General features: G+C 49.7%; 1 protein-coding gene across 1 annotated transcript in view; it reads left to right on the top strand.

The window, feature by feature from the left end:
* The window catches only part of LOC308624458 (uncharacterized protein), a 75,186-nt gene that overhangs the window by 22,652 nt on the left and 25,419 nt on the right, over nucleotides 1-27,115 (top strand). The window contains exon 3 of the mRNA XM_081247673.1: nucleotides 22,873-22,936. Within this exon, the coding sequence (XP_081103799.1) occupies nucleotides 22,873-22,911 (39 nt within the window). The 3' untranslated portion in view covers nucleotides 22,912-22,936. The remainder of the gene's footprint in view (nucleotides 1-22,872; nucleotides 22,937-27,115) is intronic.

The following is a 27,115-nucleotide window of genomic DNA, read 5'->3' on the forward strand; positions in this document are numbered from 1 at the left end:
TAGCCTCCCAGACAGGAATCAGTTAGGGGTCTTCATTCTCTCCTATCACAGATGACACCTATGGGAAAAGGGCCCTGCCCTGCCCTTCCCACCTTGCTCCAGGGATTAATACCCAGATGAGGCTCTTAACAGAAGGAAGCAATTTGGATCCAGCAGGTGTGAGCCAGTGGGGCTAGGTGGCCAGCATTTAAAAATACTATGTGCTAGGCATGAATGAACTTATATCTTCATTGTCTCTGAAGAGTTATACAGGAGCAAAAGCATGTTCAAAAAAACTCATCACAGAGAACTGTACTTAGCAGACTCTAAAGTTTACAGAAAACATGTAATACCATTCTTAATGTTCTGTAATTTCTCTGTGGTGAAATAATAAGATTGTCAATAATAAGAAAAACAGCAACAGCTATCTTTTATGGAGTCTTTTCTATGTGTCAGGCACTCTCCTAAGTACTTTATATGCATTATCTTGTTTAATACTCACAGTCATTTCCATTTTAAAGATGAGGAAGTTGAGGCTCAGTGCAATTAAGGGGCAAATTCAAGACCACATGACTGAGAAGTAATAGAGTCAGAATTTGAACTCGGGTCTGTCTAATTTCAATATATGTGTTCTTAAAATTAATGTGTCACCCTGCCACTTAATGATGAGACCTTGTCTCAGCCTGGTATGGCTGTCTCATAGGGATGCTGGGAGAATGCATGAAGATGTTACATACTGCCCTACCTGCAGGGATTGGCCCATTGGAAGCTGTGGGTTTTATTTGGACTAGACTCTTTTTCCTTATTATCATCATCTTTAATTTATGTAGAATGGCATCGCTAAAGAGCTACCAGGCCAGCACCAGTGACTTGTACCTGGGTTTTACCAGCTCTGGACCCCACTTACAAGTTAGGACCCTGACTTCTTATTAGAATCTTTTCCTAATAAGTATTCATAGAAGTCACCATGTGCTCATGAATATAACCAATGAGTAACTCATGGCATAAGCCGTTTTATGTCCCTTCTTTTGCTCTGGGCCCATTTTCCTGGACATGCGCAGTGTACGAGGTACCATCTCTGCTTCCCCTTGGTGAGTTGTGCATGATGGAGGGCACTCTCATTCCCCATCTCTGGTCTCCTGACCCCTTTATCAACCTGCTGCATTTTCAGGAGTCCTCAAATGGCCAGATGGGAATGGGGAGTGCAGTAACCTGTTAGAGAGTGTGAAGAAACTGGGTAAAATTGGCGGGGGGGCATTAGTAAAGTGTAGCATGCATAGAGAAAAGTACACAAATCATGAGTGTTCAGCTCCGTGAGTTTTTCATAGAATGAACCCACCGTGTAACCAACACTGAGACCAAGAAACAGAAGCTTCCCGGCACCATAGAATCTTCCTTTTGTCCCCTTCCAGTAGTTAATAAGGATACCCTCCCCCTAAGGGTAATCACTATCCTGACTTCTAATGCTGTAGTTTCATGTTGCCTGTTTTTGAACTTGATGTAAATAGGAACCATAGACTTTTGAAGCTCTGCTTTCTTTTGCTCAATATTATGTTTGTGATATATATTTATATTAATGAGTATAGCTGTAGTTTATCAGTTTATTCTCCTTTCTGCATAGTATGCCATTGTATGAATGTAACACAATTTAGTTATCCATTCTACTGTAGATGGATATTTGGATGTTTCCAATTTTGGACTATTATGAATGGTATTGCTGTGATGTACATGTCTTTTGGTGAACATATATACGCAAACGTATGCATTTCTGTTAGATGTGTGTGTTTGAATAAGTGGAATTTCTGGGTCACGAGCTATGCATGTATTCAGTTTTAGTATCTAAACTTGGTATCTACTAAGTTTGGCAAGTCTTCCAAAGTTTTTATATGAGTTTACACTCCCCTCGGTGGTACAGGAATTCAGAAAAATTTGTATAGTATTAGGGTACTTTTTGTTTTTGTCCGAAGGGGCCCAGAATATCTAAATTTTGCCTTAGACTAAAGTGTCCCTCTCCATCAGTCTCTCGTGTATATTGGTTAGAGTTTTTGGTTGCAAGCAACAGAAATCAACTCTAGCTGACGTACAGGAGGTGCTCACAGAATGATGGAACGTAATTCTCCAAAGGGAAGTCTGGATGTTGTTAGAATAGAAAATGGATTCTGGGCCAGAGGATAAGACTTGGACATGGGCTGGAACCAAGGCAACTTAAGAGACTGGCGGCCTGAATGACAGCAGCAGTCTCCGGGCAGGAGTTGTGTTAGCACGCCGCTCTGCACTTAATGGCCTTGCTCTTGATCCCTCCTTCTGCAGTGGCTCAGGAAAGGAAAGCCACTTGACTGAGCTTACACAGTGGGCCTGTTCTCTGGCTACATTAGGGGAGGGAGAGGGGGCGCCTGTCCCTTTGAGTTCTGTAGTGAGAGGTGGTCACCAGGCATTTCCCTGCATCAAGGAAAATATAATTCGCCCCAAAGAAATATGGGTGTGGCTAGGATGGAAAATGGATTCTGAGCAGCCAAAAAATGATGACCGTACACCGGTCTAAGAGAGATACGTGCATGTGGAATAATGGCTGATAGGAAGCAAAGTCACACTTTTTGGTAGCTGGGCCCCAAACTGCAACACAGACAAGTCTAGTAGCTTAACTGGACCACATGGAACACCTTATTTCTTTCTAAACTGGTGCATTCGTTTCCTAGGGCTACCATAGAAAGATGACCACAGACTGGGTGGCTTAAAACAGTAGAACTTGTTCTCTCATCGTTCTAAAGGCAGAAGTCCGACATCAGGGCATGAGCAGAGCCCCGCTCCCTCTGAAGGCTCTAGGGGCGGGTCCTTCCTCGCCTTCTCACCTCCTCCCGGCTTGGCTTCTGAAGTGGTCAGCAATCCTTAGCATTCCTGGGCCGGGGGCTGCGTCGCTTCAGTCTCCGCTTCCGTCCTCACGAGGGCTTCTCCCTTTGTGTACCTCTGAGTGTCCTCTTCTCTTACAAGGCCACCGGTTATTTTGTTTAGGGCCCACCCTAATCCACTATGACCCCATGTTAACCAATTCCATCTGCAAAGACCCTACCTCCAAATAAGTTCATATTCTTAGGTTCAAGGTGGATGCAAATTAGGGGGGGGACACTATTTAGGTTTCAGATGTTTAGGTCTTAAACCAGAGCAACTGATGAGGTCTGCTCCCTTGAATTTCCCCCACTAGCAGATACCCAGGTCTGATATTTTTTTATATCCTGGCTACATGGAAGGAAAGGAAGATCGGAGCTACAATCATGTCTTGATCTTTTAATGCGTTATAACCCCACTCTACTGCAGACCCGATCCAAGCCGGTTCTCGAACAGAGCGGGATGGCTCAGTGGTTAAGAGCCAGAGGCTGTCATCAGGCTGCCCAGGTTCAACCCTGGTTTGCCCTTGTTACCTGCTGTCTGGGTGACACTCTCTGTGCCTCGGTTTCTTCCTCCACAACGTGTAGTTGACGAAAAAAGTACTATTTTGGAAGGTCGTAGTGGTAAAATAAATGCAAAAGTGGAACCAGATTCTGAGCTCAGCCTGGCACAGAGTCAGCCCTGACTGAAAGCTGTTGTTATTAATTTGTGTCGTCCTGAGGGAAGTAGGTATGAGAAAGGAGGCTTAAAAACAGTTCCCCCTCAGAGAAGCCTTATGGAGTTTTCATAAAATCTCTCTTCTCCCCCTGCGGTCTTCGCCCCTCCTCCCTTCTAATCTAGCACTGACACAAGTCCCTGGGACTCCAGGCTGGAATATGAAACATAAGAACAGACCCCAGGGTCTACACGCCCTCCTTAACAATCGAAGCTCTGTTATGGGGCCAAACTTAAGGGTCCAGCTCTGTGGTCCCTTAGGGCAGGTCCCAGCCCACGTGCAGATGGACTGCCAGAGGCCCAGCCCGTTCATTTAGCAAGCTCAAGCCCGGGTCACGGCTACGCCCACTGACAGCCAAAGCCAGGGCTGGGTTGTCCCTTGGGCTGGAGACGCGGCCTTGCTGGGGCACCTGGGGCCAGAGCAGGTCCCTGAGGTGGGAAATCAGGCTGTGCCAGGGTCACCCGGGAAGAGGATTTGGGCTTCCTGCTGTCTGAAGGCTCTGGCGCCCTGACTTCATCTGGTGGACGGCATATAAGACTAGCCTGTCCAGTGTGACGTGAGGCTGGCCGGGGGCCAAACTGCTATTGATTTTTCTTGCTAGGATCTGAGGCCGAGACAAGAGGCTGCTTTCTGCATCTGCTGTATGAGCCAGCTCACAGAGGATGGCTGGGGGAGGGGGTGTGGGGGGGCGGGGAAGGGGGTGGTTGAAGGCGATGGAGGAGCCGGGCGCGTGTCAGAAGCAGGTTCATGACTGTTCGCAGCCGTCGTGTGTGCCTCGTGCAGTGAGGAATGCCTGCGAAGAACCGGCCCGGTCGCCCCAGCAAAGGATCCAGTGGATTTTCGTTGGTTTTTATAGTTTTCAAAAGTCTCCAGTTTCCGGCCTTACAATGGGACAGGGTTTCACACTTCCAGCTGCCCTGCCTTCTCCTGCCAGGATGAAGGCAGCAGAGCAGGGCAGAACGGCCAGCTCTGCGTTCAGGCTGGGCCCCTAACCCTGTGGAGCCAGGAGCACGAGTACAGACGGGGGGTCCACGTATGCTCCGTCCAAGTGTTTCAAGTGTTATGTAAAATATGTTCTTCCCTCCATCCTTGACAGATACACCTTCCTAATGCCCTGCAGGGACAGGACTGAATGTAGATTCCGCAGGATCCTCAGTGTTCCATGCCCCGGGCCTCTACCCACTAGTCTCCTGTTGCAGCCTTGGCCCCGTCGTTCATCATGAAGAGCCCCGCTGGCTCTCTCACGTGTGGCCACTGCGGCCTGTGTCTCCATGCTGTGTCCCCACCTCCCTGCAAACAGTCGCCTCTCAGGCTTGGGGTGTGCACGCTGGTGGGGAGGTTGGGTCTCCCAGGGACGAAAGAAGGGAAGGAGTGCACTCGCGTCCTGGAGACAGGATCCGGGCCACTTGGGTAGGAAACCACGGCGTCTCAGGAGCCCACAGGGGCATCTAGAAGGAGCAGGGCCTGAGGCAAACATGGGCACAGCCCCTTGGTCCCACAGGCTCTACGTGGGGAGGCATGAGGCCAAAGGAGAGCCGGAGGGGCCCTTTAAATCAAGGGGCCAGGCAAGACCCTCCCTCTTGCCTGATTCTAAAGGCTCTTCTGTCCCGCTAACAACCCTGAAATTCTGATCTCCTGCCAATCTGGAGACCAGGCTCATATGGCAGGAAGCGTGATTGCTGAAGTCTGGGGGAGATGAATCCTTGGCTTTCCTGCGTCCCAAGGAAAAGGCTCACCAGCGTAGGAAATGCCTCAGAACCAGGGAGATCAGCGGAGAAACCAGGGTTGACAGCCCCCTTACAATGGCCGGGGTCTTCCTTTTGGCCTTCTCTGGACCCAGAGGTCTTCCTTCCACAATCCATGTGTTTTCTGTTGTCTGTTAATCCTCCATTTGCCCGGCCCCCGAGTGCTGCCTCCATATTTTTGTCTGCTCTTTTGTGTGATGAGTTTCTTCCTACACGCCTGAGCTGCCGGCAGCGGGCCCGCAAAGTGAAGCTTCGCAAAAAGATGCCTCATGGTCTTTGAATAAGCCTTTCCGGCCTTCTCTGCTCTTCCTCTTGCCCGCCATCTCCTTTTCTTTGGGTCCCATTATATATGTTTTTTTTAGCAGCCTTGGTGTTCCCACATTTTTTTCACCACGAAGTTGACTGTTACGTAACGGTCTCATAGACCTGCCTCCCAGAAGCCGAAGTGTCTGTTGCTATAACTACAATGCTCATAAATGCAGCCTCACTTAAAATTATGCCTTTTCCAAACTCCCCAAGTGAAGACTTAGAAGGGTTGGGCTAGCTGGATTTTTAACCGTAAAGTTCACGTCTAGACCCCCAAATCTGTCCTGTTTCTATTTAGAAAGTTTATAAGGGGACCAGGGTTTCTCTTCATTTCTACAGACACTTTAAAGGGTAAGTTTTATTTCTGCATCCGGGGTCACAGACATTCTCCACTCCCCAGGAAATAGATTTCCCTTTGCTACCAGATTCCACAAGTAGCAAGGTCAGTAGGATGGAAGGAGAGGAAATGTGTGATTGTGAACTAGCCAATGGCTTTTGTGTCCTGTCTGTCTTCCTCCTACGCCTGTGCTTCTGATCTGAGCTTCTGTTTAGGAACTTTGTGTGGGAACCAGGTCATGGATAAGGGGGCCAAGGGGACCTTGCAAATCGCTAATAGGTGATTGTTACTGAGTGAAAGGAAGCTACTTCTAAAAGAAAGAAGGAACCAGGAATCCAATCACTACCCGTCATTCCTGCTGCCATGGCCCTAATCCAGGATGCCAGCCTCTCCCCCTAGGAATAAATACCTCCATAATAGCTTCTGTGAATAACTGCTACTGTCCCAATAATATATTCTCCTTTTTTTTTTTTTTTTTTTTTTTTTTGGTACGCCGGCCTCTCACTGTTGTGGCCTCTCCCGTTGCGGAGCACAGGCTCCGGATGCGCAGGCTCAGTGGCCATGGCTCACGGGCCCAGCCGCTCGGCGGCATGTGGGATCTTCCCGGACCGGGGCACGAACCCGTGTCCCCTGCATCGGCAGGCGGACTCTCAACCACTGCGCCACCAGGGAAGCCCTTCTCCTCTTTTTAAAATACGGAATCGCAGTCTAGTTGGTGATGGCAACATGCCAAGCTAAAAACTATCTTACCAGCCTCCCTCAGGGATTAGGCGATGTATTCATTGTCTACTGCTGCATAACAAATTACCACCACCTTGATGGCTTCCTCCTCATAGAGCTTCTCTAGAGAGAAAGCCCAGCTGGTGTTGCTCCCCATAGAGAGGGAAAGCTCTGTGAGGAAAGGCTAGCTGGGTGCTTTGCTACATGGTCATCCTGGGGAACCAGACTGCCATCAGGATGTCATGCAAGGCTGGGGTCTCAACTGAAGGCTTGACTGGGGAAGGATCTACTTCCAAGCTCACATTTTTGTTGGCCGAATTCAGTCCCTTGAAGTGCTGTTTAATTGAGGGTGTCAGTTTCTAGGTGACTCTTGGCCTGAGGCCACCCTCCCTTTCTTGCCGGGTGAAAAAAGCAATGTCCTCTCCAATATGGCACCTGGCATCATCAAAGTATGCAAGCAGAGAAGGCAGTAGAGTCTGCTAGCAAGACAGAGGGGACAGGCTCTTGTAACCTCATCGTGGAAGTGACATTTTATGACCTTTCCCGTGTTTCGTTGATTGGAAGCCGGTCACTTCTGGCCACCGACATGACGTCAAGAGTCTGAGCTTCTGGGATCGGCTACACTTTACATGCCCCAATCCCTGGGCTTTTCAGTTACAAGAGACAATAATCCTTTCCCTCTTTTTTAGCTTAAGCCCACTTGAGCTCACTTGCCACCAAAGGAGAATATTCTAATACGGTAAGCTTTAATAAATATTTGATGAGTGAATTTAAAGGAAGTACTGAAGAATTGATAAGTAATTTTATAACTCTGAAGGCTGGAAATCCCAGAAGTAACACCCAGGGGTTGGCAAACTTTTTCTGCAAAAAGCCAGCTAGGAAATATTTTAGGCTTTGTGGACCATCCAGCCTCTGTTATGACCACTCAACCCTGTCATGGCAGCGTGAAAGCTGCCGTAGATGATACACAGGTGAGCGTGGCTGGCTTCCAGTAAAGCTTTATTTACAAAATCAGGCAGTGGGTGAGATATGTCCCATGGGCTAGAGTTTGCTGACTCTTGCCTTAGGGCACTGACACACGTGGAAAGATGGTTGTTTCATATTTTTTAAAATACCTGAGCAGGTTGGTGACCTTGGAGGATGCGGCTGCAAGGTTAGGTCATGTTTTCTTCAGTCTCCTCCTGTCCATCAATCCTCTCCTCCTTTCCTGGCCCTTCCAGTTCCTGAAGTGCTTTGGCACGAGGGAGGGGGCGGCCAGGCCTTTTGTGGTTGCATGGTCAGCCCCCCCTCCATCGCTTGGTTGGCCAGAGCGCTGTCAGCCTGGACCTTTCTCTGTTCCCCTCCCCTCTTCTCACCCGCAACTGTTTGTCTTCTTTTCTTCTTCCGTCTTTTAATCCTTCTCCTCTTCTCCCCGCTGCTTCCATCCAGAGAGGGAAGAGCGGGGAGCAGACGCTGAAGAGAAAAAGGAATGCAAGCAGACTGGCTCCTTACCCGGGGCTGGATCGAACCTTACCTGCTTCCCCAAAATGCTATGGGAGAGAAGAGGCATCTGAGCTGTTCTCAGGGGAGAGCAGGAGAGAGAACCCCTACAGTGAGGGAAGCATGTGGGAAGGTGGGGTTCCTGACAGTGGGGACTTTCTCCTGGAACATAATCCCCAGCAGGGCAGGTACCCTGTCCCCAGTCTGTTCCAGTGCCCAGAGCAGTGCTTGCACTTGGTCCGCGCGCAGCAAATAGTTAACTGAACAAATCAATGAATGGAGCCCTCAGCTGGTATTCTGAGTGATTTCTCAAATGAAGGCTCACTTTATTTTCAGGCTGCTAAAGACTCTGCTTCCTTGCTTAGCTCCAGGCCAGCTGCAAAGACTTCCTAAACTGGAGGCGGGAGGGGCGATCCTGTCCTCTGTAATCTTTTTAAGTGACTTCTTTAGAAAAGGCTTTGCATGCATTAAACACCGGGTTGGCAGAGTCTTAAACATCTTTCAGAGGTGGTGTCAGGCAGCTGCTGCAAATAGGGACCACAGGAGGCTGGGTAAAAAGATGGATGAGGGATTATCTCCTCTCTGCGGGGGCCGAGGAGGGGCCGAGCCAAGAGCTGCTCAGAGCGCTGTCCACAGTGACCAAGCCCCCCCATGGCTTCCAGAAAGCACCACGTGCTCCTCTTTCTTCTGCATCAGGCACAGCGTGGCCCTGCGATCAAGAACACAGGCTTGGTACCTGTGTGGTCTCACTTTACAATCCTGCCACCTCCCTGATGAGGCTGTGTGACCCCAAGCAGGTTATATGCCCTCTCTGTGCCACAGCCTCAAAATACTGACTGTGCTACAGACTTACATTTTAACACGGGGTTAGGTTCTAAAGTCAGCTGGATATCATGTAGAGTCCAAAATACCCTTGAAAAATGCCTTAAATCACCATAAAATTCAGTCTGTGCGATTTTGTGTATCTCCAGTGCTGCACAGAATTTTCCAGGCACACAAAAGGACCAATGGAAAGTCTGAGTGCAAGTGCTTGGGAAGTGAAATCATTCTGTCTTCCAGATAATTATCAAAACCCTGGCAGTGAAGGAAGGTCTGGAAGACGGGGTGGGGTGAAGATTTCTTCAAGTGCTCTGGCTTGCCTGAGACTTTTCTGCATTCCGGTTTCATAGTTCGCGTCTGCAGTCTCCATACATGTTAATAGTTTTGCTTATAACAGGAAAGATCAAAGCAATAGTGGCAGTGTGTGGGCTGTGGGTGGGGTGGACATTAGGAAAGCTGAAAAGTCCTCAGAGAGTCGTCCCTTCAGTGGAATGAGCAACTGTGCAGTCACTGTGCAGGGCAGTGCTTGGCACAGAGTAAGTGCTCCATAGAGGAGAGGTTTAGTCTAACGATGGTGATGGTGATGATGGTGACGACGTCTTAAGAACCTCAGTTCAGTGTGGTCTATAATTAGTTAGTGTAGTGGATGCTGTCAGCACTCCACTCTTACCCCCTGGATCTCTTTGCAATACTCCTGCACCACATCTCCCCAGCCTGCACCTAAGCCCTCACCAACTCACTCATGGGCTGTCCTTAGGCTGCTGGAGCCCCTTAGTCCATGCCAAGGTAGAGCTGGAAGTCCCTGGGAATGTATGGCCCACCTGGCTCCCCTGCCCCGGCGGTCCTGGTCCAGGGACAGCTCTGCGGTGTGACGCACACTGGCTCTACACTCGCCTGCAGGATGGAGCCCCTCCATCCCAGTCCTGTTTCCCACTCCCCCCACTTCCTAAGTCACTTTCACCTGAATCCTCATTTAGGGGTCTGTTTCTGAGACCCCAGTCTAAGACAGAGAGGTATGGGGAGTTTCCAGGCTACAGGGATGGACACCAGTGTGAAGAGAAGTGGGGGAGGAGCACAGAGGAAAGAAGGAAGTGCTGGGAAAGACAGGGGAACAGAAGTGTTTGTGGGGTACCAGTGCACACGAGCCGGACTTGACCAGTGGAGAAACTGAGGCCCAAGAGGGCAAGGGACTTGCCTGAGGGTGGACACGATCATTAGGGCAGAACTCGGCACGGTGTCTGGTTCATAAATGTGCCCCCAAGTGCTTGTGGAATAAATGAATGAGAGGGTGAGTGGCCAGGACTGCACCCTGCCCCCTGCCCCCGAGGGGGCAACAGGCTCAGATGCGGCTCCAGAGAACATTCTGGCCTGAAGCACTTAAGTGCCAGGTGCCTCTGGGGCTCTGTTCCTAGGGGCCCCTGGTTCTGGGAAGCACGCCCCAGCAAGGGCCTAGCGTAGGCACGTCTGTATTCCCTTGTCATCAGCCCAAACACGCAGGGAGGTCATCTCTTCTTCCTCTTTCTTTGCCACAAGGGCATTTCACAGAGGTCAGAGATGTCTACCCTGAGCTCCTCAACTGTGATCTGTACCTGTACCTCCTGGTTGTTCAAATGCACATTCTGATCCAGTGAGTCTGGGGTGGGCCTGAGAGTGTGATTTTCGAACAAGCGCCCTGCTTGCCTGTGAGCCATACTTGGCCTAGCAAGGTCCTAAGAATATAGGCATATTCTTGTTTGCATGGTCCCCTCCTCCCCGGAAGACCCTTTCTCCTCACCCAGCCTTTAAGGCTCCGCTCGAATGTCGCTCCTGATCCCCTTGAGTCTTCCTTGTTCTCTAAATGGGAAGAAGTCTCTTGCCACGCCAGTTTTTCTCTGCCTCTTATAACATTAGTGCCTTCTTCGTTACGGCATAGTTATTTGTGTCCTAGACTGTGGGTTCCTTAAGGGGCTCTGTGATTTCATCTTGAAACCCTTCTAGCACCTCTTCGGCTCCCTGGCACACTGCAGCAATTGCTTACTTTTGCATGCCAGGCACTGGGCTCAGGCCCCAGTGGGCCTTATCTCAGTAATCCTCAAGTAGTCTTGTGAGGTAGGTGTTAGCATGCAGAGGGTCAGAAGGGTAAGGTGAGTTGCCTGAAGTCATGGCTAGTCAGTGGCCAAACCCAGTGAACCCATCTGTCAGCTGTCAAAGCCCACACTCTTCTGCATTTCATACTTGTTGAAGGAATGAATAAGTGAATTAATGAATGGATGGATGAATGAATGAATGGGATTTCAGATGAAAGAGCTGATTCTGTGCAAACTGCTTCACGTGAAGCTAGGAAATTCACATGCTTTGACTTGGGGCGGGGCTGAGCCTCCCCAGTCCCTCTTCCTTTCCATCCTGAGAGTTCCATGAAATTCTTATTCATAATTGAGACCCTGTCCACAAAGAAGAGGAAACTGACATATTTAGCCCCAGCTCTTGCGCTTTCTGACGCCCTCGGCCTTAGTCCTCAACATCTCATCTGTCACCAAGTAGGATCTCCCTCCCCTAAAGCGCGGGGAGAGAGCTCCCTGCCTCCTGGGGGTGGGGTGGTGTGTGGCGGGGGAGGGTGGGTGGCGCCTTTTAGAAAAGTGCAGTGGCTGACGTGGAAGCAGGCAGCTGTTGGCCTTTATTTCGCTGGAGCAGCTTATCTCAGATCATCTCCATCACAGGCCCTTAAGCAGCTTCTGACAATCAATTCATATCCCTGATGCTGCTGCTACTGCTGGGGGTGGAGGGGTGGGGGGAAGAATTACCATATTTATCTGTGTATAAGCTGCATCCATCCCAGGGCCACTGGCTCTCTGAGGTGAGCCAGCCCATCGCCCCTGCAGGTTTACGGGGAAGCCAGATTATTCTTCTTAGTCCTCTTAGATGCTTCTGTCTTCTGACGATGGGCATGGAGCAGACGCTTCTGTCAAAACAGGAGCAGGGACGGGGTGGTGAGCAGAGCTGAGGGAGCCTGGGCCGGGATTGCGGCTCTGCTGCTCACAAGCTGGATGACTGTTCTCTCTGGGCTGTGGTTTCTGCACAGCCTCACCTCGCAGGGTGGAGGCGAGGCCTGAGTGAGATCATGCACGGAAGGGGTCAGTGCGGGCCACACACGCACAGGGGAAAGCGCTCGGTAAATGGGAGGTGTGCTCCAGCTGACTTCCAGAGCTCTGGAATCCGTGGGATCACAGTGTAGCAGGGTGGCTTCCTTAAGTTCATCCCCGTGCCCCAGACCTCAGAGCCTCCTACTCATCCTCCAGGAATCTTCCTCTGGGGAGCTCCTCAGGCTGCAGTGAAGTGCTCCCCAAGGCTGAGCTGCTCTCTGTACAGCTCACAGCATCTCTCTGTCCTGTTTTTCTTTCTCCTACTCCAGGCCGGTGCCTGACACGTCCTGGGCCCTCTGTAAAGATCTGGGTGAAGACTGTCAGATGAAGGAAACCACCAGGGCAAGGGCAAGAGGCATGAAGTGGCACGCCCCTATGGAAAGGCCAGAAGTTTGAGTGGGGATGGCTGGGAAGATGAGGCTGAAGAGGGCTTTGCGACCAGATTCCCAGGGGCAGGCTGAGGCCTGCTAGGGATTTAGGACTTGACACATTGGAGAACGATAAGCAGGCCAGTGGGTAGCTCAGATTGGGGTTTAGGAAGCTCTTTGGCGGCTCTTTGAAGAGTGGACTGTGGGGTTGAGGGACAGAGTGGCCTGAAGGAGAACAGATAGGAAGCTGTTGCTAGAACCAGGGTGATATTTGAAATATTTAACTACTGGCCCCTGAGCAATGGGACACCTGGTAGGTCCTGAGATCAACCAGTCAGAAGGGGCTGGAGCAGCATCTTGGTGCCCCTGCTGTGCTCAGCGTTAACTCTTTAGTCGCTAGACCCTGGCAATCTGGGAGTACCAGGAGAGGGGGCTGGGTGGCCTGGGTGGGCCAGGGAGCTGGGGACTCGAGCTAGTGGATACTTAACAGCAGACATGGCAGTAGTGCAGTATTTTCACGATGCTAACGGCTGTAAGAGCACATACAGCCACATCAGCCCTGGCTGGTGCCTGGGCCTTGGAGAGACTGAGGCAGATTTCAGGAAGATTGCTCAGGTGAAATGACGGTGGCGTTTGGTGACAGCTTTGGTTCTCACTGTGTCATAAGGAAACTGCCTTGTTCCGAGCCCTCCGAGGAAGGCAGAAGGGGGGTGGTGTCACCCCATGGCCACGTTGGTGGTTTACTTCTGCTTCCTGATGTCCATGTCTCCTCCTCCTGATACCAGCATCGCATTTCCCTTTGGGGAAACGTCCTCCTCCCAGTCCTAGTCCGTTTGGTACCAGGGTGCCCATGTTACTCTGGTCTGGCCAATCAGCATTTCCATCCACTGGACCGAGTGAAGGGTTCAGCAGTGAGGTTGTGATCCTGGTTGGCTCAGTGGAAGTCAACCCTAGGAATTTGATTGGAACTTCTGGCAGAAAGAAGCCCTCTTTCTACTCAGACTGCTAAACTGGAGGATCTAAACCTAGAGGGAATTTGCCTGAGAATGAAACTGATGCACAGCAAAATAGTGCTGAGAGTTGGACTTCCCAATGAAAGAGCTTGAGTCCCTGGATCCAGCTATGCCTGCAGCCCTACACTTTACCTTTAAGGTACTTGAGCCCATAAATTTGCTTTTTTCCTGAAGCTAGTTTGAGTTGGGTCCTCTATTGCTTACCAACCAGGTGTCGTCTGAGAATTAGGAATTGAAGACTGAAGTTCACTTATACTGGCTTAAACTAAGAGGCCACATAATATGCACAGGTTGGAGTGGCCACATGCTCACTTAGGCAGAAATACCAGAGGAGAGGTAGCGGAAAGGAACGAGAGTGAGAGATGAAACAGATGAACAGAGAGGGAAAGGTAAGAGTCAGTGTGACCTCAGGAAAAAACAATGAGATAAGGCCTTTTCTTTACTCCTGGGGTCTTCATGGTCCCTGCCTCTGTACCCGCAGGGAGCCTGGCTGCCTTTCCTGCTCTCGGTTCCTTCCCCAGCCCTTGTATCCTTCCAGTAAATTGGCCTCCTGGACTTGTGTTAGTCTGAATGGATTTCTTTTCCTGGCCCCCAAAGAATTCACAACCAACACAGCAGCTAACAGGCCAGGGGAGGCAAGGAAAATAAATGAACTGGGGATGAGGTCAGAGATGGTATCACGGGGAGAGAAGAGGGTAGGAGGCACAAGCTAGGGCTGGGGTTGAGCCAGAATTAAAGCTGGGTTCTGAATAGCCAGCAAGGCATCTTCCTGGGTCCATAGCCTAAACTTCTACAAATAATGCAGATTGCTGTTTCCTGGAAACCAAAAGTCCAAGAAGCTCAAACAGCCGGATCCCACAGCCCTGCCCTGTGTGGACACTCACAGGGCTTTTGTTTGGCACCTGCCTTCGTTTGTGCTGATCTCCCCCTAGGGTTCCAGCTTCGCTTCTGATTGGCCATGCCCTCCCCTCTTGGGCTTCTCTCCTTGCCGCCTCATTCCCATCCCCACCATCCATCACACCACGCTCACCAGCCTGTCCCAGGAGTGACTGGCCTCAGTCTTTCATCCCCTCAATCAGTGGGTAAAGACCTAGTCGCCGCAGAGTATGTATCCTCTTGGCTCTCACCGTCCCCGGGTACACGGCTGCCTTCCTACTGCAAGTGCCTGGGACTCTGCCAGGGAGCTTTGTTTGGCCGGCAGCATTCTTGGGGGCGGGAGGTAGGCAGGTTAGAATGCTGGGGGGGTCAACCCCTCCCAGGAGCATCCCTGGACCAGTGCCAGAGAGGAGTTGGTGGGCAGATGCCCCAGCTTCCTTAGGCGGGGTAACTCTGATGTCTGTCCTATGCTGTCTCTCAAGGTGTGCTCCTGGGGGCAGTAAACTAAGTCAGGCTGGTACATCCATAGTTCAGGCCACTGGCATTTCTCACCTGGATTCCTTCTGGCTGCCTTCCATCCACTCTATAGCTGAAGGAGCTTTCTAAGGTGCAAACGTAATGATTTCCCTCCTCTGGTCACCAGTGCTCCTGGGCACAGTTCAAACCCCTTATGTGGATGACAGCCCCTGCCTGTCCCCATCTTCACTCTGGGCCTTGAACTGTGCTGTTCACATCTCCTGGAATCTCCTCCTCCTTTTCCGCTTCCAGTACCTGGGCCCAGCGCATGGTGATTCATGGCTTTAGGCCTCAGCACCACTAGAAAGCCTTCCAGCCCCCCAGTGAGAGCTGTAGGCGCAGCACCTTGCTCTTGCCCTCCTCACCCTGGGGTTAGCTGTGCCGCCTGCCCTTCCCCCCAGAGAACCGTGTTCGCCGCTGTGATGGTGCATTAGAAACAACTGGGGGCCTTTAGGATGCAGACCTGCCCACCCCCAACTCCACAGCAAGTTAAAGCAGAATCTCTGGAGCTGGGACCCAGCATCAGCGTTTCATAAAAGCTCACCAGGTGCTTCTGAAGTGCCGGCCGGCTAGGTGGAAAACCACATTTGGATTGCATGATCTCCACGAAGGTAGGGCCTGGGTCTTATTTATTTCATCTCCACTCCCTGGCGCATAGTAGGAGGCCTCTGGTAAATGTTGGCTGTGAATATGAACGGCAGCTGCAAACGGGCTGTTCTTAAGTGCCAGGCACTGTTCTAGGAGGCTGAATGAATAAATGAGTGAATGAATGAATGAATGAATAAAAGGCCCACCCACATGCATCTGGGAACTGGAGGCTCCAAAGACATGTCTGTCACTAAGAGGTCTAATTGTCTAGCGGGCAGCAAATAGCTTCTTGCCAGAGCAGAGATTTAGTCATCAGCCCTGGGGCACGACCGACCCCGGTGGTCACTTCTGAGCTGCCAAGTCGCCAGCAGGTCTCCTCGGGGAGCAGCCACAGAGCTGGGAACCTGGGGGAGTGACGAAGTGGGGCTGTGGAGTGGGGGAGAAGGGACCACTCATTTCGAAGTGATTTTTGGCCTTCGGGGTCTTTAAAATGCATTGTTTCTGGGGCTGCATCGGAGAGTTGGACGCAGCCCCAGCCAGTGGGATGAGAGTGGAGTAGTTAGGGCTTGCAGGGCTGGATGTGCAGCTCTGAGTCCCATGCAGCTGCACTGGGGAGTACACCAGAGAGGATGAAAATCCTCTCCCAGCTTTGCCGGCAGAATGAAAATATATGGTTTAATAAAGACAGCTGATTCCATTTCAAACAAGTCCCTCATACCCAGCTCTAAGTAGCTGCTGTTAAAAATTCAGGCTCTGGCCCTGTTTTAAATGAAGGCTGAGGTCGAAAAAAAAAAAAAGAAAAGAGAAGAAAAAAAGGCCTATTTGGGTTGGCGGGGAGGTCATGGAGCTTGGGTGAAGCCTGTTTCAGTCTGTCTGGAAAATGGAGTCAAAGCAAGGGCTTCGTGTTGCTTGATGATTTTTTCCCCTGCACAAAGCAGACTGTAAATGGCATTAGCTGTAATGAGGCGGCCCCTGCGCCGCGCGGGTGGAGGGCCTGGTGGGGAAGTGATTACGGAGCAGGGGTCCCTGCAGGACTGGCCGCAGCCCTGGGAGCCGGCTTCTCGGGCTCTGGAGTGCTTTGTGGGCCCCCGCCTCCCTTTGTTCTGTCTCCATGGCCAGAAGGAGCCCGAGGCGGAGCAGGGTGGCATTCTGAGCACCCCCACCCCCAGCCCCAGCTGCCAGTTCCCTGGTTATCTGAATTGAAGAGGTCAGAGGTTAAGTGAGAGATCAGAGTTCTCGGGTCAGGGAAAGAAAAACAAATCCCCAGGGCCTTTGGCTGCGCTCTTGAAGCGTGTAGGCCGTGCCCTCTGGTACAGATAGGGGAATATTTTAAACATGACCCTGTCCTTTCCTGTTACCATGTAAATTGATTGATTTTTTTCTTTAATCGAGTTAGGGGAATTTCATGGAGGGGAAAAAAGGATTGGTTGGGCATTTGGATTTCGGTGGAGGCCCAGGAGTAGCAACTCCAGCTCTGGCCTCTGCTTCACAAGAGGATGCCGGCAAGGACCACGTGCCTCGGTTTCCCTGTCTTCACACATCAAGGCCTCGGAGGGGATGCAGTGACAGGGGATCTGAGATGCGCAGGAGCTTATTCGGAAACGGTGACAAGAAACCTGCTCTTAGGAAGGAAGGAGGCACATTTAAGAGCTTGTTATTCTGTGGTTTTAACAAGCTTCTTGTTGTTAAGGCTCATCAATCAGGAAGCCGTTGTGGAATCTCCTCTGGGTTCTTAGCCTGTGCGAAGAGCAGTAAGGGTTACTGAAGGATAAGACAAGATAATGCCTCTCGAGGGGCATTTTAGGTTGTTTCAGAGCCAGAAAGACTCTTGGTGCTGATAGTTCTGGTCCTGTAACCTCGGACTGGCTTCTCCAAACCTCAATTTCCTTATCTGTAATATGGGAGCAATGGGTCCCATGCCCTTACCGCTTCAGGTCACCCCAGTGCCTGTGTTCCTTCACGTAGGGACTTTAGCTACTCATGACCATTTTATTTGCCCTCGAAGGGGCCAGAAGTGCCCAGGAATTAATGCCGCCCCCCCCCCGCCCACACAGCTCTCAACCCATGTCTGATGGAATTGGTGAATAAATACCCCAACTCCCTCCCCGTTGGGTACGATGACTCTGAGGTGTGTGCATTCTACACCGTTTCCCAGAAATTCCCCAGGGGATCCAGCTCCATTTTCCCACAGGGCTAACTTGCTCGCTCCCAGGCCTTTTACCGACTTCCTTCCCCACCTCCCTGCCCATATTCCTTTCAGTTCCCACATGAACGACTTGTACTGGAGTCCCCACTCAGGGTCGGCTTCTGGTGGAGCTGAGACAGTGGGCGTTGAGAAGATGAGAAGATGCAGGGTTTTCATGAGGTTATTGCAATGACTGAGCAGTGCTAAGCATACGGAGAACCTGGCACAGAATGAGCCCTCAGAGAAGTGATGACTAGCATCAGCAAGACTCTTAACATTTATCTGAGAGAGATAGATGGTGCTTTACAATAAGAAAGCAAGCCTGCGTTGTGACTGAGCAGTTTAGATGCTCAGAGGAGGGGTGGGCAGCCCCAAAGGCAGGGATGATCAGATACGGCCCCCAGGAAGAGAGTGGGATATGAGCATGGTGGGGGGGATTGATATAAGTGGCCATATCCATGGCCTTCGAAGAGCGCCTGGCTCCTGGAGGGTCCCCGGTATTTCTTCGTCAGTGTCTCTCAAACTCTCAGCACACCTTGAGGCTCTGTCTTAGCACTAGACAGATTTTTGGCAAATACTTGAATAATGTTCATGTTTCTGGTCAGAGTATAAGGCTCCAAAGGGGTGGATGGGCCATGTCCGCTCAGCGCTGTGTCCCCAGCGCCTGGTACACAACCTTGCATCTTAGGTCTCTAGTAAGTGAGCCAGCAAAGAAGTGAATGAATGATGAACGAAGGGGTGAACATAGTCGGCTAACCCTAGCTAGTCTGGAAGAGGTTGGAGCAGACCAGGTTAAGGTCCTAGCAAAGGGACCAGGCTGGCAGGAGTAGAAAAGGAAATATTACAGAAAAGCAGGCTCGGGGCAGATGGTGGAGGGCCTTGGATGCTGACTTAGGAGACTGGGCTTTTATCCTGACTAAATGGGAGTTATCAAAGGTCTTTGAGCTAGGAGGTGACACAGCAGAAACAGTTTTTTTAGGAAGACTCTTCTGCCACTTTCCTCGGCTGTTAAAATGGAGTTTTAATACACTTACACCTTTGGGCTTCTGTGAACTTCAATGAGATTGTACAGTGGCCATGCTTAGCACAGTGCCTACCGTGCAGTCTTAGTAAGCACCCTATGAATGTTAGGTACTCTTCTTGGCTCTTCTTCCTGCTAGTGTTTTACTAAAAGGAGATTGTAAATAGAGAAGAGCAGAAGGCCATAGCCTGAGGCCGTGGTTAAGGTGTCAACTGTGCCTGGGAAGGAGCAGCTGGAGGGAAGGTAGGTCTAGTGCATGCTGTCATGTGCTGCCCAGATCCGCCTGTAGGGAAGGGACTGATTCCCTGGCTGCTGGGAGTGCTGTTTAATGGCCTCTGGCTGAAGAACACCGCTTCACCCAAGCCTCCCCTCCTTCCCGGGGCAGCCCTCATCCCGTGGCTGCTCTGCGGGACCCTAAGGATCTGGCCCTTCTGCTCCGACTCAGAGCTCAGAATGGCTGTGCCAGTTCCACAGCTCCCAGGCGGGCTGGCTGAGGACTTTGCTAAGACTGAACCACAGCTCAGCTTCCCCCTCATCCTGCTACCCGCCTCCACAGGTGAGGTAGAGAGCACCCCCAGTCATCTGCATCTCGGGGTCGGCTTTGTAGGGAAGTCAGCTTGCAGCCGTGGGAGAAGTGGGGAGGAGAATAGCGTTCTGCAGGCCCTAGAAAGAGAAAGATCCAGAAGGAGGAGGCGGGCAGCAAGACCCAGTGCTTCCATGAGAGCAGGAGCATGAATCTGAGAAAGGCTATTGGATGTAGCAGCTAGGAAGCCAGCAAGGATCCCAGAGCCAGTGATTCCAGTGAATGGGAGAGGCTGAGAAATCAAGGATGGAGTGAAATAAAACTGCAGGCACAGAAGAACCTAGAAGGAAGCCCAGGAAAGAAGGTGGGCCATGAGAAGCTAGCCTCTTTCTTTGGCTCATTTTGTGTAATATCCAATCAAGGATTCCCATCAGAAAACCCTCTGGCCATAGGCTCGAGAGACATCAAATATCTTTTTAACTGTGAGATTTAAAAACAGCGATTTGGGGACTTCCCTGGCGGCGCAGTGGTTAAGAATCCGCCTGCCAATGCAGGGGACAGGGGTTTGAGCCCTGGTCCGGGAAGATCCCACATGCCTGCGGAGCAATTAAGCCTGTGCGCCACAACTACTGAGCCCACGAGCCACAACTACTGAAATCTGCATTCCTAGAGCCCGTGCTCCGCAGCAAGAGAAGCCACCGCAGTGAGAAGCCTGCGCACCGCAACAAAGAGTAGCCCCCGCTTGCGGCAACTAGAGAAAGCCCGCATGCAGCCAAAAATGAATGAATGAATGAATGAATGAAAAGAGCGATTTGTTTTTTCGGGATTGAGAATGCCATCCTTAAGGACCTCATTTCCCCAGTAATGAAAAGGCTCTGTAATCCCGATTGTAGGCATTTTGTAAAATGAGAGTCTTGTGTCAGTGCAGCCTTGGCTCTCCCGCTCTCCCCCGCCCTCCATGAGCTCCTTAGTCTCCCTCTTTGGAACCTGAGCCCTGCGCCTCTTCCCTTTTGGCCTCCCTTGACACTTGTTTATTAATTAAGTATTTATTGACACCAACAAAACTGCATCAAGTCAAAGCAGCTCATCGGAATTCTTTCCCCCTCCTCTCCCACACCCACTCCCAGGCGGGGACAAAGAGAGCGGGGAATAGATGCAGAGCCCATTAGCTCTCCCGTCAGACTAGCCCTCCCCACTTCCTTGTGGACCACTGCTGGTTCCCGAGTAACCGTTCTGTCCCCGACTTCCACCCATGTCTCTTCTTAAAGATGTTTATGTAAAGGACAGCCCTTCTGCAGACTTCTATCTGGGTTTAAAACAAAGTCCAGATGCTCACATACTGCTGATGGGCATGTAAAATGGTACAACCACTTTAAAAAGCAGTTTGGCAGCAGCTTAAAAAGTTAAACATAACCATATGATCCAGCCATTCCACTTCTATATACAGATATCCCTCTGAATCCACAGGAGACTGGTTCCAGGACCCCCCTGAGGTTTACTAAAATCCATGGACGTTCAAGTCCCTTATATAAAATGGCATAGTATTTGCATGTAACCTACATACATCCTCCTGTATACTTTAAATCACCTCTAGATTACTTATAATACCTAATACAGTGTAAATGCTCTGTAAGCAGTTGTAAATACAATGTAAATGCTATGTGAATAGTTGCCATGTTGTAGTAAATTCAAGTTTTGCTTTTTAGTACTTTCTGGAATTTTTTTCCGAATATTTTCAATTTGCGGTCGGTTGAATCTGGGGATGTGGAACCCGTGGACATGGAGGGCCTACTGTATTCACCTACGAGAAACCAAAGCCTGTGTCCCAACAAAGATCAGTGCACAGATGTTCATAGCAGCTTTATTTCTAACAGCCCCAGCCTGGAAACAATCCAAAACTCCATTCACTGGTGAATCCAGAAGCAAAATGTGCTACATCCATACAATGGAATACTACTCCTCAGTCAAAAGGAATGAATTACTGACACTGGCAACAATATAAAATTCCAGAATATGCCAACTAATCTACCGTGACAGAAAGCAGATCTGTGATTGCTTGAAGGGGACGTTGGGATGGGCTGAAGAGAATACAAGGGCACAAGGTAGCTTTTGGAGGGAACGGGTATGTTTATTATCCTGATTGTGGTTTTAGTTCCATGGGTGGATGAATATATCAAAACTCATCACTGTGCAGTTTATTGTATGGCAGTTTTACCTCAATAAAGCTGTTCAAAAATATCTTCTTAAACCGAAGTCCAGGAGAAGGAGGGCATCACAGTTTAGTTAAACACTAAAATCTCTCTTAGGAAAGCATATTGTTCCTGGGTTGACACAAGCTGACATGTCACCCTCTTCTTCTTGGAGACATGACCAGGAGGGTTAGCCTTGGAATCACCCCTACCATTTTGGAACTGAGTGGATTTGCTTTCCACTTGATACTTCTGAAATAGCTAGGAAAGAATATTTAGCAAATACTAGGTTTGATGAACTGAATAAACAGCGGAAATGTGGGTGAAAAGAGTATCCATCCCTCTTGGTTAAATTCCTAGAGTTTGCTATGTGGTCAACTAAATTGGGCTTATTTGTACCTATAAATCTTTTCTTAAATGTTTAGAAGAATTCATTTACTGCCTTTGCAATAAATGCGTATTTACATTGCTTTAAATGCATGCATGGCATTCGTTGTATTGACAAACCGTGATTTATTTAGCATGGTTTATTAACCTTCCTGTCGGATGTTTAGGTTATTTCCAGCATTTTACTGTTACACATCAGAGCAGACAATTTGGTCAAGACCAGTTAGGCCAGAAGCAAATTGATTAAGCTGTCGGTGTGGTGAGGATGTTGAATTCATTGAAAATGAAGATGTTTAGTTCTTAGGTTTATCGAAAGAGGAGTTTTTTGTGTGCGAAGGGGAAATTTTCCTTGGAATGACTTTGCAACTTGTTATGTATCTTTCACCAATATCATCTAGTTTTTTAATGTAAGATTTTTGTTTTTTACTTTTCTACTTTTAAATGTCTTCATATTTGCCATCAATGACACTCTGTTTGGGATTGCATTAAGAAGGAAACACCCTATGCGACCATCACCTAAAAAGATGGAAATGGCCTTAGTTAGTCATTTCCTGTCTTGTACAGGACACTCAAAATTTATGACGTGTGCGCCAGTGATTGAAAAATTAATCTTGGTTCAGTTTGCTGAATAAAAACTTTCAAGGGGGCATCCCTAGTGGCGTAGTGGTTAAGAATCTGCCTGCCAATGCAGGGGACACAGGTTCGAGCCCGGATCCGGGAAGACTCCACATGCCACGGAGCAACTAAGCCCCGTGCACCACAGCTGCTGAGCCTGCGCTCTAGAGCCTGTGCTCTGCAACAAGAGAAGCCACCACAGTGAGAAACCCGTGCACCGCAACAAAGAGTAGCCCCTGCTTGCCGCAACTAGAGAAAGCCCGCGCGCAGCAACAAAGACTCAACACGGCCCAAAATAAATAAAATGAATAAATTAAAAAAAAAGTAATTATTAAAAAAACAAAACAACTCGGCAGCCCCCACAAGTCATATGAACCAATTTCTTAAAAATCTCTCTCTCTCTCTCTCTTTCTCTTTCTCTCTCTCTCTCTCTCTTTCTCTCTCTCTCTCTTTCTCTCTCTCTCTCTCTCTCTCTCTCTCTCTCTCCAGAGACATACCTATCTCGGCAGTGAGAGCGTGGAGTCCTAACCACTGGACCACCAGGGAATTCCCAGTAAGTATCCATTTTATGCTTCTTTTGCCACCCAACCAACTCCCTTTTGCTAGACATAAAACTTATTTTCTGCTTCTTATTACTAGCAACCCCAAAGCATGCTTAATTGACTGAAAAGGAATTTGAAATTTAAAAACCAGAAAAAAATCCCCAAAATTTCTAACAAATATTTAAATATTTTGTGTCTAAAGATACAAAAAGGTCATAAAGCTACCCCACCATGGATCACAATTACCCATACCCATGACTGATATTTTTTTCAACCATATTCTCATAGAGACCAAACTGCTATTGCAACCAGTGGATTTTCAACCAAATCAAATGAAGTCACTGTAAACAAAGCTATGATAGGACATTCTTGTAATTAAATTTTTGCACACATCCTGAAAATATATCCTTCAGCTAAATACTCACAAGTGGAATTGCTGAGTCAAGCAATGTGCACTTTCAAAGCTTCATCTCTGTATTTCTCCCCTTGGGATTTATTCCAAATTATGTGTTTACAAAACAAAGTTTTTGATTACTTCCTATATGCCAGTGTCTATTAGGCCTGGGATGCAGAGACACATAAGCTACATCCTTGGCTTCAAGGGGCTTCTGGGTGAGGCTCACTTGCCTTTGTGCCTATCGCAGTGACCCTACAGGAAGCACTGAACAAATATTTGTTAAATGGACAAATGGATGGATGAGTGTGTGTCAGTAGCCTTTGCTATGTAGCAAACCACCTTACTGGCTTAGAACGACAAACTCAGTCCTCATAACTCTGTGGATCATTTGGGTGGTTCTTCTCCTCTGGACTGGCTCGACTGGTATCTGTGGTCTGTTGGAGGCTCAGCTGGGGCTGCATGATGGCCTCACTCACTTACCTGGCAGTACGCAGGCTGGTTGGTCCTGAAGGGACTTAGCTGGGATGGTTCATCTCTGCTCCGCGTGGCCTTTCCTCCTTCAGTAGGTGAGCCCAAGCTTGTTCCCATGGAAGACTCAGGGTTCCAAAGAGCAGCAGGGGAGGGCAAGCACCAGGGCACAAGCACTTTTGAAATCAAATCTCACAGCCAAGCCCAGAGTTAGTATAGAAGGGTGTGAATACAGGTTGTGGATGTAGGAATGGGAATATGGCGGCACTTCCTTTCCAGAAAAACAGTGCTTCTGATTCTAAGCTCTCAGTCTGTGTCCATTTACCTAAATGCCTGAGTTGGAAACTCGGTTCATAGTTTCTGAAATTATACTTTGAGGCTTGAACTTTGCCACTAACATGTGTTTAGTGCTGCCTTCAAAGAAATAACCCAGTGTGTCTGATTCTGGAGGCCTCAGCTAAGAAAACCGTTTCTGGGGAGACTGAATGTGGGCTTTGAATGCATGATCACCACCCTGTGTTCTGACATTTTTCTGAACAAGTGTAGAGAATGATAACTCACTGTTGCTGGGGCCACCGGTGACTTATTTGATCTCCTCTCACGAACACAGATAAAGTTCAGCCATTACCTTAGTCCCCTACACACAGCCTCTTGCCTCTGCGGACATCATTTTTCCACTTGCTCAGCACTTGGAAGGTGATTTCAAGTGAAATTCCTTAGCATCAATTAAGCACTGGCCTCAGGATGGCAACGTGAGAGACCGTTTGGGGAGCAAAGGGGTGCCTCTCGTTAAAAAAAAAAAAAAACCTTTGGGCAGATTTTCAAAGAACAGTTGCCAGAACGATCCCTTCCCAACCACTTCTCGCCAGGAAATCGCTGCCCTCTCTTAAACACATGTGGCATGTTGGGAACAGGAGAAGAGAGTTGGTGGAAATCTCTTGCATTCTTTACTGGAGAGGGCACAGAGGTTAATTTGGGAAATAGCTCTCTAATGGAAGCCAGATTGGGGGAAAGTGAGGAAACAAATTTAAAAATTGTGTTTCCAGTGTGGGTGAGAGGGACACATCTCAATGGTGCGGTCCCCGTGACACGGGGCTGTCTGGGTCAGTTAGGCGAACAGGACGATCTTAATAGCTGCAATTTATTCTTCCTTTTGGGGCTCAGGGTTCAGGAGTCTCTTTGATGAGCTGTTTATTGTCTGGATTGTGTGATTCTGAGAAAGTTTTTTGATGACATCTTATGCAAAAGTATTCCCTGAAAATGCCAATTCAACCAGGTTTATCTTCTAATTCTTCCTTTTCCTGTGCCCCCCACCAACCCCGCAGCACACGCACACACATGCGCGCGCACACACACACACTAACGCGCACACACACACACACACACCACTTTTGTCACCCCAGGAAGGGTGTAGAACAGTGCTTCTCAAATGATCCGGGGGTAAAAGACCAGTTTTTTAGATTTTGAATCCCCTACAGACCAATACTTGCATAAAATACCATAAAAATACATTAATAGAAAAAATGCATATATAAAACAGAGACATACAAAATATAAGGCCAGCATTTTTATTAATAGGTTGTGCAGACAAGAAAGTTCTCAGGTAAATTGTTTTAAAGGTTTCCAAACACTCTCAATTTCTACACTTAATTGGTAACCAGCTGGTCACCAGTGTAGGGCCCACACCCTGCCCAGCACTGGTGAAGAACTCCATTTCAGTGGTGGACCGAACAAAGGTCCATTCATTTACTCGCCTGTGTATCCTGCATGCATTGATGGAGCCTGCGTTCCCCCCAGGAGCTCTGTGGGACATGCCAGGAAAGCTAGGACACGGCTCTGCCGGGGCGCATGGTGGGCATGGAGGCAGGTGTGCCCTGCTGGCGAGGTGGGGCCGTGATGGGGGAGCAGACGTGCGTGGGAGGAGCAGCTCACCCCAGTGTCAAGGCTCAGGGATGCCCAGCCGGAGGAGTGGCCTCCAGGCAAGCCAGAAAGAGGAGGAAATACTGATTCAGTGAGAAGAAGGTGTGGGAGAGCGGAAGGGACTGGAAGAAGTCCTCTCCAGGCAGAGGGAAGGGCATGGGCGGACGTCTCGTGTGCTCCCGACAGAGCAGGCAGCGGGTGTGCCTGGGTGTCCAGGGGGAGGAAGGGGGGGACGAGGCTGGGAGGTGGAGCATCTTGGGCGCGTCGAGGCTGTGCCAGGGAGCGAGGGCTTCATCCGGAGGAGCACAGAGAGCGCTGGAGCCTGCCAGGAGCAGATGTGCATTGCAGGAGGCTCCCCGAGACTGCTGTGAGGAGGGTTGGAAGGGGGTAAGGCTGAGGCCAAGGCCTGAGGCCCAGCAAAGGGGCTGTGCTGACATCTGGCTGGAGGTGATGGGTCTTGGGCCAGCTTCATCAGGGGTGGCCTGGAGAGGAGATGCATGCACGGCCTGGACAGACAGATGCCGGGCCCATGGCAATAGAGACAGATCGTTCGCAAAGAGAGAAAGGAGAAACTTTGAGGAGGGCTTTGAGCCCAGAACAAAGTTGGGCTGGGCTGCCCAGAGCTGGCCCCCGACTGCTGCCTGTCCCACCACCACCAGCCCGGCACCATTCAGAAACCAGCACGCAGTGGCTTTCCTCAGGCGGTTTGTTAAAAAGTGCTGGTTTGCCGCCTCATCCAAATTACAGGAAAGCAATAAAAGCTTGACCAGAAGAAAAGGATCCATTCCACACCATGCTGGGAAAAAAACAACTTAGAACAGTAGGGCTGCAATCCTCTAAGCTGTACCTCCAGCCTCTTTTTTTTTTTTTTCCTAAAACAGCTGCAACTCCCCAAATCCCAGGGTTTGATGTCTGTAGCTCGTGCCACACTCTTATCTCTCTGTCTTTGTGTTTGTCTCCTGACGGATGGACGGACGATATTACGGAAGAGGGATGTGTTTGATGCTGAAATCACACAGCGTTCTGCCAGCATCAGTTAAATGACGAATCTTGTACGAATAACTCCTCTGGTGTTTAGAAGGGAATGGAACCAGGTTTGGTTGATGTCTCTACTTTCACGTGATCGGGGGCACCGTTTGGTCTCTGGGCAGGAGTGGAGGACGAGTGACGTCTCTAAGTGGACCCTGAGTCCCCTTCTCTCCCTGTGGGGCATCAGGGTTCTTACAGGGGCCACACTACCGAGAAGAGCCGGGTACCAAGAACAGAGGCAGAGTGCACCCTTCTGCTGCAGCTGTTACGGGAGCAAATTCAGTTCATAGAGGAACATTCCGCCGGGTCAGTTCACAGGCAGGGTTAGTGCTCTGGGCACAGCAGGGTAGAGGGAGGGGAGGAGGGAGCCTTCTCT

The sequence above is a fragment of the Mesoplodon bidens genome, assembly GCF_964165515.1.
Source record: "Mesoplodon bidens genome assembly, chromosome: 10".
Classification (NCBI taxonomy): Eukaryota; Metazoa; Chordata; class Mammalia; order Artiodactyla; family Ziphiidae; genus Mesoplodon; species Mesoplodon bidens.